The 22,421-nt window shown below is 35.9% G+C and overlaps 1 protein-coding gene across 1 annotated transcript in view; it reads left to right on the top strand.

Moving 5' to 3' along the window:
- Positions 1-22,421, top strand: part of EYS (eyes shut homolog) — a 782,127-nt gene that overhangs the window by 15,522 nt on the left and 744,184 nt on the right. Inside the window, exon 3 of the mRNA XM_071548512.1 lies at positions 21,958-22,151. Within this exon, the coding sequence (XP_071404613.1) occupies positions 21,958-22,151 (194 nt within the window). The remainder of the gene's footprint in view (positions 1-21,957; positions 22,152-22,421) is intronic.

The raw sequence follows: 22,421 nt of genomic DNA, 5'->3' as shown, positions 1-22,421 counted from the left end.
CCATACAGTCTAACCCTTCTGTTACATACAGTGCCACCTGTCCACCTCTTCTGCCCTGTATATCCCTCCTGAAGAGCCTGTAACCATCCAACAGGCCACTTCAGTCACAGGTCTCATGCCACCATGTTTCACTTATGCCAGTGATGTCAAACATTTGGGACTGGGCCAAAGTTCATTGTTTCAACATCTGCTAGATGCTTCATGAAAAAGAATATCATCACTAGTAATCACTTATGAGGTAGCTAGTTCTGTAAAAGATTTTTAATGGAAAGTTACATGCTGATTCTCTTACAGCTGCAAAGCACAGCACTGTAATAATCTTTATTCAATAAAATGTGTATATGAACAACGAAGAGCAACAGGAAGCAGCAAGAGCATTTCTACTTCCTTCCATAGTACCAGAGGAAAACATATGTTTTCTTAATAGATCTATATTGATAGCTTATCCAAATTAAGTTTCATGTAATGATAATCAGTGAACTCAAAGGATTTAGAGCCAAGATTAAACAGTAACATTTTTGTATAACTTAAGAAGAGAGAGTGAGACCACAAAAGAGAATTTAGGGGAAGAAAGGCAGAAAAAAAAAAAAACAAACAAGAAAAAGAGATACTTCACTATGTAGCTGAGTAGAACATTAGTAAGACTTCATGGAAGATCGGCTCAGAAGGTGGTGTCAGCCAAGAAACTGAGTAAAACTGAGAAATCAGAGAAAGGCATTTTACATTTCATAATTAGTATTCAAAAAAACCCCAACAAACAAATGAAGGTGTAAAATACTGAGATATAAAAGGAATGGAAGTGGTTGAAATAAAAATAGAGTCACTTTTTGCAAAAAGCCAAAAATGAGTTTGAGTAATACCAGTTATGGTAGTCAATGAGGCTGATGAATGAGAGGTTTAACCATAAACCACAGCAAATACCAAGAACAAAAGAGATCTACCCCAGCACGGTGCTGGGCCTGAAATGGGAGACATGCCAAAGGCTCCATTAAGTCCATAAAATATATCACTATTCATTTTTATGGAAGTGATTGGATAGTGGGATGATGGATGAATAGACAGATAGGTACATAATACAACAAACAGAGATTGCTCATGGTTTGACTGTCATTATTCATATTTAGCAGCTACAGTTGTATTGGTGAAGACAAAGCATACCTTGCAATGTATTGGGTTAATATCGATGAAAACATAGAGATCTAATATTTCTTTGTGGTTCTGACTGTGAAGCCATTTCACTTACAGAGTTATAAATTGCACTTACTGAGAGAAAAAACAAAGAAACAAACCACAAGGTGATATGAAAACTTAAGACAGCATGCTGAGGTCTCACAAACTGACAAAGCAGATACGAAAAAGAATAGTAATTTTAGAAAGAAAACAAGTCCTGTAGTAATGCAAGTGACACAGTCAATAAAGTTACTGCCACTCTGAACACCAGACTGTTTAAAATTCTCAGTATTAAGCAAGTAACAAATTTTTAAAAGAAAAATACTTTGAAATCATATATCCAGTTTATGAGCAAAAATAAAAGGCAACTGTTACTGTTTCACAGTGATGGCTTATGAAATCCATACAGAGAAGGAGAAAAGCCAAAAAAGAGTAAGACAGAATACTATGAAATAAAAAAAAAAAGGAGATATCAACCTTACATTAGTTCTAGATGTAATTCCAGTCATCGTACTAAGGACTTTACAAGCAAAAATATATCTTCTCCAAAGATCTTATGACTGAAATAATATGTCAGCTGAATTCTAGGAAACCATGTCTACATCTCCAAAGTCACGCACTGGGACACTGTAGGAGACAAGAATACAACTCAGGTGCTTTACACAAATCCCTGCTCATGTACTGGGCAAATGTAACCACAGTGGAATTTTGTGTGCATAAATGACTTGCATAGTATGTATCATATTGATATGTCCTAGAATAATATGCAGGACAAAGAAATAGAAAATTATCAAACTCAGACTTCATGAAAATGGAAGTTTTTTAATAGAACCTACAACAGCAAAAAAAAAAAATGCACAGCAATAGAAATCAAAGTACTTGACTGCTTATCATTCATAAAAATGAGGTTTACTGTATTGACCTGTTTTAAATCCGTGGTGATTTTACTGCAGCTTCTCATAGGAAATATAATGTTCATCTGGCTTAATTTTAGGAACTGCTGCTGAAAAATCAGTTTTTGCTTGAAGGTCTTGGTAGTATCAACGTAGGTTCTCTGACACAACAAATTACCCTCAGCCTTTAGCTTTACCTATTGTGGTGGTACTGTTGCCACTCCAATAAAGATTTATCTGGAGCATGTCCATGTAATGTTTCATCAGACTTCTTTTCAGCCATTTATATATGTATTACCTGGCCAGTGAAATAGGCTGGAGCAATCTGTTATCTGTCATAGAGATACCTGGACCATGTATTTGTGCTTAAAGAAGCATCCAGCTGTGTTGCTGATCTCAGTAGTCAAAACTATTCTGTCACTTTATATCACCAAAATAATTCATACAAACTCATATGGAAAGCATTGAGATGCTTGTTCTGATGACTGCGCATTAGATAAAACTGGATTTGAAAATGAATAGAACACACTTACATTGAAAGTAGTTTGTCTTTTGTCTTTAATATGCAGATGAGTTTTTAATGTCCCAAACAGAACTTGAATTCATCTGCTTGTCATCCATGTATATTTTATCATTCATATTGTCAGCCTAGGTAAATTCTGACCCAGATTTTTCTGTTATTTTTTTCTGTGGCAATGCACAGATCTGACTTTTCAGCATCTTCTAGCTCTTCAGCACTGTGAAGATGGATGAGGACCTTAATTTCCTTGATGTTGATGTGCAGGCTTAATTACTTGTTCTTTTGATCAAAAGAGTTGATGATATAGGACATACATCCTAATATGTACATAATGATTGGCAAAGAACAGTCTACAGCACAGCAATTACATAAATTTTGATTTAGCACAAAATCTCTTACATATGTGCTGACAAATACAGATTCCTCTATGCCAACTAAGTACAATCTACAGGTTCTATTATCAAACAAGTTACTGTATTGTAAGTTTTTATCACTGAAAGATCTAAATAGTCTGCTTTAAACAAGGATCTGTGCCTCACTTACTATGAAATAAAAAAATATGTCTGAAAACTTGCCTGTATAATGAATTTTTTCCTGAAACCTTCAGGGAATCTGATGGCTAATAGTGTGGAAGGGTGTGGACTGACTGCATAATATTTCTGTTAAATTTCGCTTGTTGTACAAATCACATTAACCTGATCAGTATTGTTGGTTAACTTCCAGAGGCAGGAAAGGACTACCCAGCCTCATTCACTCCCCACTAGTGGGATGGGGCAGAGAATCAAAAGGGTAAAAATGAGAAAACTCACTGGTTGACATGAAGACAGTTTGATGGATAAAGCTGTCCACACAAGCAAAGTGAAATAAGGAATTCATTCACCACTTCCCATGGGCAGGCAGGGTTTCAGCCATTACCAAGAATGCTGGGCATAATGGTTACTTGGGAAGACAAACGCCATCACTCCAAACACCTCATCTTCCTCCTTCTTTTCTCAGCTTTTTGTCGCCAAGCATGATGCCATGTGGTATAGAATATCACTTTGGTCAGTTGGGCTCAGCCGTCGTAGACATGTACCCTCCCAACTCTTTTTGCACCCCCAGCCTCTTTGTTGGTGGTGTGGGGCAAGAAGAAAAGGCCTTGGTGCTGTATGTAATTGCTGGCCACCACCAACAAAAATATGCCTGTATTACCAATACTGTTGTCATCACAAAACCAAAATACAGCACTATACCAGCTACTGTGAATAAAATTAACTTGATCCCAGACAAAACCAGTAAAATCAGAAACTGAACAGATTAGCTAGAAGGTTTTTAGGATCAGCACTGTCAACCATGATTCTCCTTCTAATGTTTTTATCACTGTGAGAATCAATTGTGATCATTATTATGCCTGAGAAGTAATTTTTCTATTTGAAGAGATGAACATTATTATTCATGTTAAAAAAATGTTCTTTATATGTACATTGTCAAAAGCATGGTCTTTCTGAGTCACTAGCATCTACTGTATTTCTCTGATTTGGTGGGAATGCCTCAAGATTCTGTGGAATAACTCCATTGCAGCTGTTCAGTAGTTTTAAACATATCACAAAGGTGGTACTGCTACTATCTGCTTTTTGATGGGTAGCTTAAGTTTCGTTTAGTGTTTTGTCAGAAATGATAGATGAACGATTTAATGGTACTGAATTGTTTGCTTTGCACCAGGGATTCAGGATTTCTCTTCCATCAGTTGACAGAATTTGATCATATCCATTGAAATGTTGTACAACAGCACCATCATAGGGGCATATGTAATTTGAAGCCAGTGAAAAGTTGTTTGATGTGATACCATTTTGCATTTTGTTGACATTTATACTTTCCTTCATTAGCATTTTAAAACTTTCATTTATGGTAATCAGTTTGCTTGTTTGCCAGTTTTTGCATTTTACTCCATCTTTGTGCCACATTTATACTTTAAGAGTGTTCTGATGAAATTATTTTAAAAAGAGCCCCAACAAATCTCGTATATTTCCCTTTGGCAAAATAAAGAACATCTTCTGAGGTAGTGCGTGCTTACTGACCTGCATCCTGACTGAAAAGAAATCAAAGAAATTCAATATTAAAATCATCCCAGTATCATGTGCTTCATCTCTCTTCTCAAGTGCTGGATTAGTTATACCTGTAACATTCCTAATAAGAAAAAAATATTTTCTTTTGTTAGGCTGCAAAAAAATAAGTGCTATGTTGTTTCTAGTCAGTATCCATCAATATTTTTTGTAGCACTTCCCAGCATGAAAGTATTTTTTACCAGTAGGTACTGGTCTGTTAGGACCCCAGCAAGAAAGGCACTCAGACTCTGTAAAGTCTCATGCTAAATGATGATTTTAAATTATATCTATCAGGGCTAAAACAATACAAAAAGATAAAATAGTATATATAATCTCCTATCTCCATAGATTCTGGTGACCTCAAATTTTACTGAATCGAACAGTCTTCCAAACAGCACTAATTACTTCATGTTGACCCAACCTGTGGAAAGGTTTATTCTGTTTTGATCATTCAAACTATTATAGGCTTTTCTTAGAAGGAAAATCTTGTAATCTTTCTTGTTTTTTAAAATTGCCATCACATTATTCCAAGTGTTTGATTGTTTTGTTTTGTTTCAATATTTTTTTTAATCTGAACACAGATTCATTCAAATGGTCTTTGTAAATTATGTTTGTTAAAATTTTGATGCTTCTTGTTCTTTCAGCAGGAGCTTCTATAATGATTTACTTTCTTTTTCCCCACTGTTTTTAGACTAACTGTTATAGAAACAGAATATGTTGTCTTTAACAATTCATGAAAAGCAGTGTCAAATGCCTAATAAATTTCATATAAAAGACTTGTTTTTCGTTTATAAACATAGACTGGTTTGACAAGATTTGTAGCTTACAAGTCTGTGTTGTCTTTTATATCTGTTATTAAATGGTGTCTTTATTGTCTTTCAGGTGCTTGCAAATAGCTTGATTACTTGACCTTTTCAATTTAATATTTTAAATAGCTAAACAGTATTAAGAATGACTTTCATTAATTTCTTCTTCTCTGCTCTTCTGAGTAGGTGAACCCTTTAATATGTATTGGTATTTAAATTGCAATTGTCACGCATCTTGTGACATATAGCACCCTATCGGTTGATATGTGGCAAACAAACTGCATGATATGTAGGTAATTCTGACATACGCAATTTCTAAATTGTCTCACAGTGATCCAACTAGCAAATTACTATGCCTAGACTATGTATGAAGACATAATTTTCGACAATAATTTTTCCAGCTGGTTAAAGTATTATATTAATGACATGCAGTGTACTGAAAATCAGTAGGATATTATTTTTATTTTCTTCCCTACAGCTATGCTTATCTAGGTCCTTTCTTTAAATAGGAACTCAGGAGTTTACCATTTGATGCCATCAACTTTGTGGCACTGTAAGGATACAGTTTTCTGACCTTCTTTGTTCTTTCATCATAGTGGGTATATAGCCTCGACAGTAGTAAAATAACCAGCTTTGTGACACCAACAGGTAGCTCACCAGCTCCTTAGGTTCTGTTTCGGTTCCAGGACTGATTTGTCATAGTCTTCCAGTTAAGACTTGCTGGCCAAGCATGTCTAAACTTCAACTGTGGCATCAGCATATAAATTTTTCTACTTTTCTGCACGGCTGGAGTTAATATGGTCAAGAATAAAAGGAACAGTATAGTACTGCTTTAGAAAATATATTGAAATTATATGATTGTAGTAAGATAAAATTGCATATTCTCATTCCGATTTTCCAATCTATGGCTTTTAATTATCTATTCACATAGCTACTTGAAAAAGAAAAAAGGTAAAATGCAAATTGTTTGTTTGGATATGGTCAATTAGTATCATTTTCTCATGTTTGAAAGTATAAATTGAAGAAACCTCTACAAATCTGAGTAATTTTAAAGCCATCGTATGTGTCCGTTGTTCAGAACTGCAACAGTGCCACACTGGGATAAGGGCAGGTTCTGAGTTTGTAGAACTTTAGAAAGTATCAGTGTTGCCTTAATTTCTAACCAATATTCAGCAGGCAGACATGAACCTGTTGGAGTGATTCCAGAGGAGAGCCACAAAATATGATCAGGGAGATGGAGCACCTCTACTGTGAGGAAAGCTTGAGAGACTTGAGGTTGTTCAGGCTGGAGAAGAGAAGGTTCCAGACAGACCTTATAGCAGCCTTCCAGAACTGAAAGGTGGCTTAAAAGAAGGATGGAGACAGATTCCTTAGTAGGGTCTGTAGTGATTAGTATTGATATTCAGCTGTTGCCTTAAGAGACTGCAGAAAACAGGACTCCGAGCCAACTTAGTGCATAAGATGGAAAGGGTAGGTCTTTTAATTCCAGCCTGAGACCCATGGGAATACATGTCCACGCATGTGCCTTGAGCAGTAGTTCAGTGGTTTTTAATAATAATGTCCATCCAATCCCTGTTCTGCCCCTTCCTGGTTCTGCCCCATTCCACCCCCTGGCACACCTCGTCAGGAACTGAGTCTGTGGGAGTACTGGGACTCTCTCTTCATCATCTTTGTCTTCCTTGTATCACTTCGAGTCCTTGGAGGCCTTCCAGTGTTCTGGGCTTGGAGGTCACTCTGCCCATGTTTATGTCTCTTGGTGCAGACCTTAAGATGTTTTTCTGCATTTCTATCTTGAAAAGAAGACCAAACAAACAGCCAATGGAATCTGAGAGATACATAGGGGATGGGGTTGATATGTGCAAACAATGAGCTACTAGAATTACTGGTACATTAAAATCAACATTTGCTATCACTACTTCTAAAATCTATAAAAATTAAAAAGTCAAAAAACCCTAAAAGAAAAGTTAAAAGAGGGTAGTTACAACAGATTAGATAAAAGGAGGGAAAAAAATACAATTAGGGTACTGAAACATTGGAACAGGTTGCTCAGAGAGGTGGTAAATCTTAGAAATATTCAACACCAGGTTGGACAGGGCTTTGAGCAACCTGATCTAGTCAAAGACATCCCTTCTCATTGCAGGGTTGTTGGTCCCTTCCAACCCAAATTATCCTGTGATTTGATTACGCCAAATCAGAATCTATGACAGGATGAAAAAAAGTAGAGGATAAGACATTTCACAGGTTACAGAAAATATTTTTTTTTCATTTATACAGAAAATATTTCCATTAAGACAAATACTTTTTGCAACTGCAAAAAATTACTGATTCACATTTTTATTTTTATGTTCTAAATGCTTGAAACTAATTTCTAAATCTTGTTATTTAGTTGGTTATTGCATAGATGAGTATTCTTACCCAGTTGTAGACTCTATAATTCACTGGCTTGCATCCTACATTTCTGTTTTATTTTGAAATTCATCCATAATAAAAAACTGTCTAAAACAAATTTTGATAATTTGTAATTACAAACTCCTTTATGTCAAGCTGATAGTTCAGTGTGATCAACATAATTTTAGGAATTTATTTAATTGATCATCTACAAAAAATTGAAAACCCCAAGTCAAACAGCATTTAGAAATGCAAGAAATATGTTTTGAGTGGATTTAATTCCAATTACAAGATAGCCATGGTTTTATAAGAGGAACAAAAGGCTTAAGCTTTTATTTAGTTTCATTTAACAAAAAACAACCAACAACAAAGTAGACAAAACACATTTTTTCTGTACTTAAGTTTTCAGTGTAGTTTTTTACTTTGTGATTGCATCATTTACAACAAACTAAACTTGATACAATGCATTTAGTAATTATTAAGTCCTTTTAAAACAATTCAGTTCCTCACTCAGGTCCACCAATATTATTAAATCACTGGAACTGTGTTTCTATATAAAGATAATTTTTGGATATATGTGTTTTAACCACAAGACAAAATGTGAACTAAACTTAAAAGCACTGTGTAGTATGTTTTCTGTGAAAGTAATGTGACCTCCATTGTAAATGGGTATAGCTCAGTCTTATTAAAATGAAGTGTGATTTCCCACAACTGTTTCTTCTCATGGAGTGAATGCTTTCTTACTGATACACGAGAATTTGTCTAATCATTTATATCTTGTCAAACTTTTTGGGGGAATTTAGAGAGTTTTCTGTTTCTTGTATCCTTGCTGAGCATGGGTATGTAGCTTAAGACCATGAAAAATTAGATAAGCTGATTTCCTTGGTGTATGTTACTTCCATTGGAAGTGAATAATGTCATTTAGCTCTGTTTTCTCAGTTACACCACTGAAAACAGGCAGTGAACACATCAAACTGGGGAAGCTTTAGCCTAAATATGGCAACTGCGTATTAGACAAATACAGAATACCAAAATCATTATGCATGTAGAGTGTGGGTGCCTTCATGATTGTGTGGTAACTGTTCAGGAGGTATTTTATCACAGCTTGGATAGAGGCTTTTTTGCCATAGGTCTGCCACCAACAGAGAAGCTTTCATGAGCTCTAGGCTACAATCTGCTTCCCCTCCGTACCCACAAACTGAATCTTCTATGCTTAGACTTAGCGCTGTTCTGACTTGTCCAGGAAAGACCTGATCACTGTACCCTGTGGTGTTCCATGACTGTACGTTGATAGAGAATGGAGGCATACAGTCATCACTTGATTTGTGCAAAAGAAATCTATTTCACTTCAGGAATAAAGAGCTTAATAAGTGTTCAGCACAAAAAGCTACAGTTTCACAGTTTCTTACTGTTATTATTGTCCTTTAAAGCCAGCAGGTTGTCTCTACTCAATTAATTTTGTAAAAGATAACTTAGTGGGCACATTTGACGACTAAAGAATGCTTTGCTTATATCAGTGCTTTATAAAGGAAAACAAAACCAGAACTGTTCCTGAAACCATTTTTATTGCAAACACAGAAAGTCCTTTTGTTCTGTGTTAAACTATTTTCCAATACAGAAACTTGTGTGGAGCCTACTAATACAAGAATTCATACATGGGCTTCATTCTACAGTTCATCCCTGCAGAGAAATGCTGTGCTATGGGAGGAATAAAGTTTTATTTAAAATTATGGAAATCATTGCAAACATAGAGAAGTTAGACATGCAAAACAAATTCCATGCATTTTCTGTTGATAATAAATTCTAAATATTTTCCTTTTATTCAATGAATATCCTTGCAGAAGGTAGTTTTAAGACAGTACATTGAGTAGGCTGAACACTCTATAGAGTCTGAGGAAAAAGAAATCATGGATGTGTTTTATTGATTTAATATATATTGTACACATGCATTGTATTCAGTATAGTCTAGGTTTGTTTTTTAATTTCGTTAATGGCAAAAATTGCTATATAAAAATATTCCTGTGTTTGAATTGTTCTTGTTGGTTTTATGAACTCACTCTAGTCAGTAGTTTCTTTAGTTTGCTACTGGCCTCTTTTATTTTTCTTCTACTTAAGAACTAAGTGCTTGCTGGTCAACTTGTGGTAGTTTGTTTAAATGTAAAGCCAGAGTGTACATGAGCACTAATTTGAAATTCCTTTTGACGTGAAGCATGGCTACAGGAGCATATCAATCTATAAGCAAGAGAACTGCATTTATTCTTCATTTCCTTTTGTTACTATGACTTATTTCTTCCCTCTAGCTTTTCAGCGTTCTCCCAAGTTAATGGGTTCTCAACTCGGAGACACCTGATAACTTGTCTTGTCATTAATCACTCTGAAGTTAACAGATAGTGCAACTTTCAGCACTATCTTGTCTTTAACTTTGTCCACATAGTAATGAATCAAGGTCATGAAAATAGTATTGGGCCATTTGAAACCCAAGCCACTCTTCTTATTATATCAGGCAGTCTGTCATTTAAAAAAATCTTTTTACATTCTTTCAAAGGAAGAGAAGGCCGATTAAAGTTTATGTGTTGAAAAAGTTAATTCCATATGCAACTAGAGAGACCAGTATTTCTGCAACTAAATTTGAATGAAATTAATTAAATTAATTATTTTTAGAAATGGATGGTGTTAAAAATCATTGTATAATTAAAGACTGTAATAGATTTGGGTCTTTTACCTCATCATTTCAATTCATGGTTGAATGCTTTGTCCATTGCTATGTGTAAAAATTATTAGTCTATACCTTCATCATTATACATTTTTTTTATCTACAGTAGTTCAGGTCAGGAGCTACAAATAAAGAAGTTGCGATAGTTTGCAAATTGCTTTGAACCCATGGTTTGTTTGGAATCCATCCTGGACATTGATGGTCTTGCCTGTAGAACAGGCAGAAATTTCAGTGCAGGGCAGATAATGATTGTTGATTGATTATTTAGTTTACTTTTCAGAGTAATTCTTCTAATTCTGAGAAAACCATTAACATAGGAGATCTTTTAACACCCTTCAGGGAGAAAGAGACCCTGAGAATTTTGATGCATTTCAAAGAGTTTAGTACATGTTTTAATTTTGACTTACAATGACCTATAAACATAATAGGACAGTGTTCTGAGTAGGTAAATCTCTGGAAAACCTTTCAGCACACTGATCATGATCACAGAAAAGCAAATATAACTTATGTGCATTGAACTTAGAGCCAAATAACCAAAACGTGTCAAGTATATTCATATTAGAAATGTTTCAACATTTTATCTACCTGGTCTAAAACAGTAAAAAAAATCACAATATATTAAGTATTTGTATTTATAAGCCTCTAATCACCATTAAATACCTACAAATGCATACATAGATTATAACAGTTTATATACTTGATTATGGGGCTGCATCATTAACTACAGCCCTTTTACAGTTTTGCTTAAAAGAATCTCTTCAAATCAGCCTCTCTACAGGAATGCACATGCACATCTCTTGTGGGCATAAGGATTTAGAGAGATTAAGAGAGTATGCTTTCAAAAACATGCTTTAAAAAAAAAGAAAAGAAAAAAGATTGTTTCTTCCATAGTTGTCAACTGAGCAGACTTAGGGGAGAATACTTCACATGGTACTGTAGCAAAAAGGAGAAGCAGTGAGAAAAGAGACAGAAGCTTAGGTAAAGCACTATTGTAGAGAAGTAAGGATCAGACAGATAGGGATCAGTGGTGTTGGAAAGGAACTATGATCACTGAACACTTAGCCAAGAAATCAAGCCTAGAAATGGGGCATTCCAGTGGAAAGAGGGGACAGAATTGGAAGGGTGAAAATGAAAAGTCTCATGGGTTGAGCTAAAGATAGTTTAACAGGGGAAAAAATAAAAAGCCATTCACAGAGACAAAGCAAAAGAAGGAATTCTTTCACTACTGGCCGTTGACAGACAAAGTAACTCCAGATGTCCCCCTCCCTGCCACAACTTGCACCTTCTTCCCTGCATCTGTTCCTGCTAAGGTGTCATGTGGTATGGGATATCCCTTGGGTCGGATGGGTTAAGCTGACCCATCTGTGTCTCCTTCCACTTCTCATGCACCCTCAGCCTCTTTTCTGGGTAAGGCATTGTGTGAATCATAGAATCATAGAATGGTTTGGGTTGGAAGAGTATTTAAGGAACATATAATTCCAACCCCACTGCCATGAGCAAGAACACCTCCCACTAGACCAGGTTCCTCCAAGTCCCATCCTACCTCACCTTGAAAGCTTTCAGGAATGGGGCATCCACAACTTCTCCGGACAGCCTGAAAAGGCCTTGACACAGTGAGCATGGCTGAACAATAATTATAACCCTGATACATTATTGACATTGTTTTCAGCACAAGTCATAAACATAGCCTCATACAAGGGCTTATGAAGAAAAATAACTATGCCAGCCAAAATAGGAATAAAAAAATAAAAATAATATATTTATAATTCAGTAAACCCCGAAGAATATGAGGACAGATCAAAAGACAAAATTTTAAAATATGGTAGAATGAAGGAAAAGGATTACAACACCCAGCTTTTTGGCTTATTGGATCATGTGGGTTTTGAGGATAGATGAAACTTTACAAGGTTCTTTATCTTGTAAATCAATGTTCTGAATAAAATGACAACATTTTTCCATCGCGGAATGAGTAAAATCAACAAGATTTGGATAGCAAGGCAATAGGTTGATGCATAATCTGAAGTGCTTTCTAAAGAGGATACCATAAATCATTCAGTATATATACACCAGATTGTCTTTTTTTTTTTTTTTTTTTTTTCCAGTTAGAGGGTAAATAGGCTACTGATTAGCTGGCTGGCAGTTTCCTGCACCTGTTAGAGAGAGTAATGCTTGTGTACTGCACTGAATATGTGATTTTTGCTATTAACAGTAGAAGCCTTCAGGCTATGTGCTGACTAGCAGTGTGGGGTCTCAGACTCTCCTTAGTCTGAACTGGGGTTTGTGACTGCTGCCTCCCCTGCTCTCGCTTCAGCTCTGGGGATGGCCCCTTCCCTGAGGAGGGGTCACTACTTATCATGCAGTAGTGCTGCATGGGGTTGTTGTGGCCAAAGTGCAGGACCCGGCACTTGGCCTTATTGAACTTCATCCCATTGGAATCAGCCCATCTCTCAAGTCTATCCAGATCCCTCTGCAGAGCCCTCCTGCCTTCTAGCAGGTCGACACTCCCTCCCAACTTGGTGTCATCAGCAAATTTGCTGATGATGGACTCAATCCCCTCATCTAAATCATCAATAAAGGTGTTAAACAGGACTGGACCCAATGCAGACCCCTGAGGAACACGACTAGTGACTGGCCGCCAGCTGAATGCAGCTCCATTCACCAGCACTCTCTGGGCCCGACCCTCCAGCCAGCTCCTGACCCAGCAGAGGGTACACTTGTCCAAGCCATGGGCTACCAGCTTTTCCAGGAGTATATTATGGGAGACAGTGTCAAAGGCCTTGCTGAAGTCCAGATAGACCACATCCACAGCTTTCCCCTCATCCAACATGTGGGTCACCTGGTCTTTTATATTTGCATACAGGTTGTGGCTTTTCAGTATGGGGGCTTTATTGAGAAAATACTGCTCATGCACTACAGTGGAATATGGTCGGGAAACCTTAAGGTCCCTGTGCTGATGGACCTGTGATGACACCAAAGTGCACTCAAAGCAAGTAAAACTTTGTCATCCAGTCAAAGATCTGCTATTTCATATTTCAATACTTTCAGAGACCAGACCTCACTTGGCTTGTCTTCCCACTCTAAGGAGTATCTCAATTTCAAATTTCCCATCCATTCTTCAGAATGCCTTCAGATCCATGCCTCCTGAGGCAACACCAGGGAAATTGGTCACTACATGGCTAATGTTTGAGTTCAGGGTCAAGTCTGTATTCTAGTGTACCCTTTCTTCACTGTTATCATAGTTCCAGTCTTCTATTCCTTGACTTGAATCAGTAGGAGAAAAGCAAGTAGCTCGAGCATCCACATGCAAGAAGTTAAGTGCGGAGCTTTCTAAAAATATTTCACGAATATTTTAGAAGGAAGAAAATCTCTGTGGCAGGCAATCAATTCAAAACTGTGCAAGTACAGTAGGTATTACAATATTGTTTGCAATTAATTAAAATACAAAGGACCATAGGAATTACAGCCTATAATAGTATCATATTATTTTTTTCAGGGCCTGGAAATCGATGACTTGACACAATGTGTTTTGAAAGTAGCTGTTTATTGATTTTATACCATGTGTCAACAGAATACAATACCCAATCTACTTAATTAATGAATGAAATTTACACACTAAAAGCATGAAAATTTGCATGCAGTACATTTTTTGTTTTGAAAAGCTGTTGACTATACACATTTCAAATTTAGCAAGAATCATTTACTTATTTTATGGAATTAGCAATGAAGCAGAACTTTACAACAATATCACTACCTCCAGGAGGGATTCAAACCAGTGTATGAAATCAATACTGCTGCAAACATTTCAGTAAAATAATGTGTCTTCTTTTAAAGTGAATTCCACTCTGTGTATGCATGATATGCAGACTATTAAATAGACAAAGGCCAAATTTGTCTTACAAGCAGATAATGGCAACCTGTGAATTATGTCAAAAAGTCACTATTTCAAAATATTTTCAAACCCTGCAGAAAGCTTTGACAATTCTTTGGTCCATTTTGCTGATGGATTTAAATCTGCTTAAAATTAATTTAAGTCTTAGGACTTATTTGCTGAACTGTTCAAACTTAATACCAATAAAAGCAAACTTTAAAAAAATGAATGAAAATTATAGATGCAAATAAAAATACTGTAAATTAAAAATGAAAAAATTGCTTTAATCACTGTCAATTTTATTTTTTTTAGTTAGTACATGTGAACTCTATAAATGGATTGGTAGGAATAAATCGTATTTGAAGTTGCTTTTCTTCAAGATTTGGGACTTTTTTCCAAAGAGTAATCAGTCACTTCAAAACATGTTTTACCAAACTAGCAGTAAAACCAAGAGACTTCAAAGGATTATTTTTATCAGTTGGCCTTTGAAGATTGCTAAAATGGGAATGTTTCTGAAGGGAAATCTGTTGTAAAACTGTATTATTTGATTAGCTTTAATCCATTCATTTGGCAAACTTTCAGATATTCTTCATTGACATGTCAGAATGAGCTGTCTAGAGTTCGGGATCAAACCTGAAATATTTGCTTAGTTTCCTGTGTTTAATTAGAAGAAAAGTAATCATCCAAGAACAAGCAGTTCCAGTTACATTTTTTTGATAGAATGAAGCATCTGATGAAGGTGTCCAGTTTAAACCATTGGTTCTAAGATGGGTTAGAGTGAACCTCTAGTTTTTAAATGTTCAAGTTAGGTCATATGAACTTGCTTTTTACATATTACAGAGCACAGATCTCCTGGATAGTGAGAGAAAATATAGTCTTCTGCAGAGTTTTCACTTACTACTAAGGGGTCTTCTCATTAGCTTGGCAAGTGTCTTCTATATTGAATGCATGATTTTTTTTTTTTTGTTCATTTTCCATGTCTTTCATTGCTGCCATTATCTTGATGTACGTTTTTTTGTATCATTCTGTATTTATATTTAAACACAAGATTCTGGAAAAATGTGGCCAAGCAAATAGAGTATAACTGAAATCTTAAGAGTCATCTGTGCAGAAAATATTTTGATAATAATACAAATACATGTAAATTTCTTACATGTACACATTTCTTAATTTCTAACCCTTTTCCAGTTGCTGTTCTTACTCCTTTTGCTGATATTGGCAGTAAGGGTGTGTTATGGTGAGTGTTCTTTTGAGCATCTGGAATCCTTCACCAGGAGGAATATAACATTTGTGCTGATGGTTTCAACTTTCTTGCTCTGGGATCTGCTTAGGATCTCATCTGTATGTTTGCTAACATTCTTATATCCATTTCTTCATAGGGCTTCAGTTTTCACATTACATCTGAATTTACTGTATATGATGGGTTTTATGTATGTTAGTGTCTGTTGGAACTGGCTAAGATGGAGTTCATTTTCCCCACAGTAGCCCTCACAATGCTGTGCTCTGCATTGGTAGCTAGAGAGGTGATGATAACACACAGTGTTTTGGCTACTGCTGAACAGAGCTAGCACAGCATCAGCACCGTCTCTTGACATTCCCCCCATCAGTAGGCTGGTGGTGGGCAAGATCCTGGGAGGGGACACAGCTAGGACAGCTGACACAAATTAACCAAAGGGATATTCTATACCATATGACATCAGCTCAGATATAAAAGGCAAGAAAAAGAGGAAGAAGGTGGGGCATTCATTATTTACAATGTTTGCCTCCGCAAGCAACTGTCATGAGTGCTGCAGCCCTACTTCCCAGACACTGGACACCACTTGCTGATGGGAAGTAGAGAATAAAATTATTGGTTTTTTTCTCTTTGCTTGTGAGCTTGCAGAGATTCTCTTTTGCTTTCATATATACTGTCTTATGTCAACCTACAAGTTGTTTCCCATCTTGTTTTGTGTCCCCTGGCTGGCTGGGAAGGGGAAGTGATAGACCAGCTTGGTGGGCAGCCTACTTTTTGCTGCCCATAAGACCAGTTTTCTCCCCCTCCAGGTCTTTCTTTAACTGTTCACTGTTTTGTTTACAGCTATGGGGTCTCCAGTGCCTGGAATGAGCCTTGTCTCCTAACACTCCATATCTGTACTGCCATATGCTTCATGCTGTGTCTACAATTTTGAAAGCCTCTTTCACCATACCAGACCTCTATTTCTTTAAACTACATAACCATAAACCCATGGTGAATTAGCAGTTTTACATAATGACTAACCTTTTTGTCAGAGATCCCCCCGACTCTATTGTTCTCTCAATATTAATGCCTTGGTATTTAGTCCAGGACTGAGTACTTTGTACCCCTACAGTACTCCCAGAATAGCCAGGTGCTTGCAGTGTGCAGGGATTTGAATACCCCCAGTTTGACCCATTAAATAATGATGATGGATGTCAAACCTGGAAATGGAAATATACCCAAAGGTCATTGGAGAATAAAAACTACAATTCCAAGAAACTTTGAATGTTCAAAGGCTGGTTTTCTTGCATGACAATTCTAATGGAATGTACAGATGTACGAAACTTAGTTATCTAATTCTAATTAATGTTTATATTGTTTTTCTAGTTTTCTTCTATAGGTACTCCTAGGGATTTTTTTTCTCAAGAATAATTATTTACAATAAATTAATGCATAATCTAGAGGATAAATCAGAAAGATTAGAGGATGTGATATAACCACTTGACAATATATCACACATTTTATGCATATAACCAGCCTTTGTTTTAGACATTAACGAAACTAAATCCTCTTGGGCCTTTTTGTGACAATTGATGATACGCTTAAAATTTTTTAGCTAGGATAAAAAATCGAAATACTTAAGCTAAACTCAGTATGTTTTCCCCACCAACAACCTACAGGCTATAAATTATATTCAAATAGCTATTCTCAACACCTTTTTTTCTCTCCCTCCTAGGATGCAGAAGGTATCAAAACAGGGCTATTGGCAACTGTTCAGCCCATCCTGCTGCTTCTGAGTTACTGTGGTGGACTTTTGGATGGACATTCAAGGGCTCTTTTGCTTTCAGTTTCTATACCACACATTCTGTCCTCCTTCTCAATATACTTAATTCCCACTGCTGTCTCAGGCTTCCCTCTATTTAGCACACATCCCTGGATTCTGCAATTGCCTAAGGGCATGCCTTCCTAGGATATATTCTATCATTTACATCTGTTCTCGACCCTTACCTTGCTTATTAAATTTCAAGTGGATATATCTCCTGAAGATTAGTTTCCCAGGTCCTTAATAGTTGCCTAAAGCATACAGTCATGTTTCTGAATATTGTTAAGCAATTTAGTAGGAATTCATCTCAGCCAAAATCTTCTTTTATTGTAATAGAAGGGCTTTATCTTTTAGACTTGTGATTTCTGAGAACCATGTGAAATAAAAGTAAATTTATATATATTGAATGGACTGATTTGTCAATGACCTGAAGAATCAATTGTCCTTTGATAAGACAATTCCCCATGTCAGTTTCTTTCTTCTTAAATAATTGGAAACCTGCTTCTACAGCACTACAAATTAGAAAAATAAGATATGTAATCTTTTACAATAATTAACAATGAGCTGCAAAACTATGGAGATGAATGAATTTCTTGAATTTTCCTCTTTAATCAGGATAGTCAATCAAGCTGATAACTAGTCTTTTTCATACTGAAGTTTCCTGTATCAACTATCTCCCATTAGAATATGGTTTCTGCATTTATATTCCTGAGAATTTGAACAATATATCATAGCTTTGAGTAGCTGATCATTCATCAGTGAGCACTGGGAACAGGGACTTCAGTATTTTCAGCAAATGTCTCTTCTTAGGTCTGACTGAAGAAAGAATTACTTCTGTTCAAATTGTTTGCAACAGAAATATACAGCATCTTTGGCATAAACTATGCCTATACTCTATTTTTATTGATCTCAAAGTAAAATAGAGGGTTATGTTTCAAATCTATGCAGTTAAGAGAATTTGCCTTGCACTTTTTTTTTTAAATTAAGCCTTGCATCTCTAGAACATGTAAAAACATTTTAAATATGCATGTACAAGTTGGACTGATGTGCTGATCCTTGATGCTCTGTTCATTGTTTAAATATTGCCCTCTTTCAGGGGCTTGCATTTGATACCAGATTACAAAGATCTATTTTTGTCCTGTTCCCTCTTTACCTTGCTTCTAACAAGAACATTCAAGAGGTCAGTAAGTCTTAGCATGTTTATGAATTTAAGTATTTATTTAAACATACCTAAACTAGAGGAACTGATGCTGACAAAACTGTAAATTTTAAAATGATAATTTAGAATTAATTCCTAGTTTTACACAACTTTTAAAAGGGATTGTATACATTTTGAGTCAAAGTAGATAAATAGATTTGAAAGTTTAGGGGACCAGTTGTTCATCTTTTCTTACCCAAGCTTGTTGTATTTTTTGTCTATATATGTGGTGTGTTTCTCACTTGATACGGTTTTGCTTTTCTCTTCATTCGTTTGCTCCTCTTACATTCTTCTCCACTGAACTAATGATCCCTTTAGTTCTTCACATTTTCCCCATCCAAGAGCTGTAATCAAGTCACCTTTCAGTCTTATTTAGCAAATAAATTGAGTGTGACATCAGATTTGGGAATGATAGAATAAAAATCTCAAAACACCAATTCTCCAGAATTCTGTTTATTGACTTCATTCATCAAACTCATCAGGTATGTTCAGGTGAAAGAGCACTGCTCTTGGTTTTTACAGAAGATGTTGAATAGAGTGAATTATAAAGTAGAGGAATGTCAAATTCAGAGTTAACATTAAGGAAAAAGGACTGGATTCTTCCTAAAAGACGTATAGATGTAACTTGTGTTTTAGACTATAAGTGCAGTTGCTGCCTCAGTATCTTTATTTAAGTTGATCCCCCCTTGACCTGGTTAGATTATTGGCTACCAGTTTCCACTAAATGCACTGTTTTTTTCAAAATTAGCAAAAAGATTTGTTTTCCCTTTTGCAAGGAGATGCCAAAGAGAAAAGAAGTAAGAAGTTAAATATCTTTTTTTTACCATCCTTGAACCATGAAAATCATGGCGTGATTGACAATACTTCTTTGTCTCTTCTTGGGCTTTTCTCTATTCCTCTTTTAGTCTCCCCTTAGAAGATTGAGGCACTGTCTTTTTGGTTTTTTGTTTTTTTTTAAGAATGCCCCTTTTCTAGTTTTGCTACAAATGAGGATAACTTTAACATAAAGGCACCTCTTTCATCTGGTTTTCTCAAGTGGCCTCCTTTGTTTTGGGCTATTTTGTTCATTTAGTCATTCTCTGTTCTAATAATCCCATTGAGAGCCACTGCTTAACAAAAGGCTAAGAAATGCCTGGTAATTGTGGCCAAAAAAGTGGGAAAGATTGAATGGATTCCGAGTTAGAAATAATGGCAGAAAAAACTTATTAATCTATTCAGCTAGTGAGACTTCTCTTTCTGGGTCTACTTTGGATAGAGCTAATGGGGCCACTGTTTCACTCATTTGCCTTCTACTGTTTGGTAATGTGGATAGGAGCACCCATTCTTGTCAAATGTGCCTAATAAAAGTTAAAAATAATAGAGTGACCATTGATACATGACCTCATCTATGAGTACTGCTGGGATATGATATTCTGAAGTAGAACAGGACAGCTGAAGAGTAAACTGAATAATAAGAGAGAATTGACCAATCCCCCTCATTTCATGTTGCAAATGTTCTCTATATATGCACTAATACCAATCAATTGCCTTGTGCTGATAAATGGCCTTCTTAGCAATTCATATTATCAAGCTATAACATCTGCAAGTTACGATATACTGTAATTTGGTTACTATGGTGATGAGGGATATCAAAAAATTTGTGAAAGATTCTTTGACTGTCCTCTGATGTTAAAGCGAACAATCTGTAATAAAAGATAAATCCAATTCATTTTGCCTTATTGGAGTAACTACTTCTTCTGAACTGAGTGATGGAAAATATGTTTTGACCCTTTTACTGTTAATGGGATTTTCTTGTATAGTGTTTGTTGCATCAGCTGTTGTGGTATATAATAGACTGTAATATTTTGATCTCCTAGTAAATTGTTCCACATATTTACAGTTTCTTTATATAGCGAGACTATTGGTAATGAAATTATTAGAGCTTCATATACTTATCTATTAACTGTTTTATAATTAACTAGCTATGTTTACTTTGAAGTTTACAATTTGAGTTAGAATTATAATATTTATTGAAATGTTTACTATTTCAAAAGTATGTATCTTTCTGTAAAGTATAATTTATTCTTCATTAATTCAGAGTACTGAAATGAATAACAAAATGTGGAATAAATATATATTACTACTTCAGAAGGGATTTATTATGAAGGTAATGATATTGCTTCTGCAAATTGCTGAAAGATTCCTCTGATGAAATCTGGAGTTATGAGTTAGGGAGTTGGTTTGAATCAGAGCACCAAAGCACAAAATATGTAAAAAGCATATTTACTACTCAATTTTCCAAAAGTAAGTGGAAGAAAATTCTTAGCTGCTGGCTGAATGTAAGCAGGCTACTTCCTATTATACTTCTCTGGCTGAGACTGTGTCTGATCACTGCAACATCTTTACTGCTTCTGTGTTACCACCTTTCCTAGTGTAGAGCGATGGACCTTTAAACTGGACTATCCAGCAACCAGAATGATACTCAAATCTGGAATGACTCAAGCTCTGAGCCAGCAAGTTGGCAAGAGGTTCAGGATCTGGATATGGATCTCAGACAGAAAAATTTGTTCTAATTCTTGAGGGATCCATTAATGAGATTTTATTTTTGTATTTAGAAAATGAGGAGGTGTGTAGATTTGCTGTTGAATTTCAATACTGACTAGCCAGAGAGAAGGAAACAGTCTGAGCTGTCATTGCTGTTTATGCTTGTGTAACTGTGTTTATGTAAGGGAAAAGATGCTGTTCTGCATGTTGATACATATGGCCAGTGTGTCTGTACTCTGTGTGTGTGCATGTGTGTGTGATTGTGTGTTTGGTTACTGAAAGCACATTCAGTTTCACTATGGGCTGGATCTGTAAACAGGAATAAGAACAACCCCCTGGTCTGAGCCCACTGGATTCAGCTTCCCTTAATACTAACCACCATGAGAGAGATGTTAAGCAACTGTTCAGTGTCTCCTGGGACTATGGTTCTAATTCATCTCCTTCCTTTGTCAGAGATGAGGTTAGTCATTCCCACAGATTTCTACCATATTTATTCAACAAAACATGCAGGAATATATCTAATTCTTTGCTTTTTCTACAAATGTTCCAGTCAGTAACTGGAGCTTAACAGTGTAAATCATTTTCAAAACCACAATAAATAAAAGTCTTCTGAACTGTCCAAAAAATAAAGAAAAACAATTTTAAAAAAAGGGGGAAACACAGTAACACATTGTAAAAAAAGAAAATATGTTCTGTTTCCAGGCAGCATGTCAACCATTCATTCAAACACATACTTTTTACGTTTATTTCTTTTAGGTCCATTTTGCGAGAAACCTGTTGATCCTTGTGAATCTCATCCATGCCTAAATGAAGGCATATGCCAGTATAATCAGTCTGAATATGTTTGTGCTTGCCCTTCTGGATTTCTTGGTCACAACTGTGAAATTGATATCAATGAATGTTCTTCAAGGCCATGTCAGAACGGAGGTACATGTATCGATTTGCCAAATGTAAGTATAAACTTTGAAAATCCCTATTTGAACATAGAAGCACAGAATCATGAAATTATTTGGGATGGAAGGCACCTTTAAATATCATCTATTTCCCACTTTTCTGCAGTGGACAGAGACCTCTAACACTACAATTGGTTGCTGAAAGTCCCATCAAACTTCCAGGGATGGGGCAATTACAACTTTTCCCCTATCTCACCAATTTTACAACAATGGCTATGTGTGGGACAATGTTAAAGGCCTTACAGAAGTCAAGGTAAATGGTATCAG

The sequence above is a fragment of the Pithys albifrons genome, chromosome 2, assembly GCF_047495875.1.
Source record: "Pithys albifrons albifrons isolate INPA30051 chromosome 2, PitAlb_v1, whole genome shotgun sequence".
Taxonomy (NCBI): domain Eukaryota; kingdom Metazoa; phylum Chordata; class Aves; order Passeriformes; family Thamnophilidae; genus Pithys; species Pithys albifrons.
Note: the sequence above shows the minus strand (reverse complement) of the source record. Positions and strands in the feature narration are given on the sequence as shown.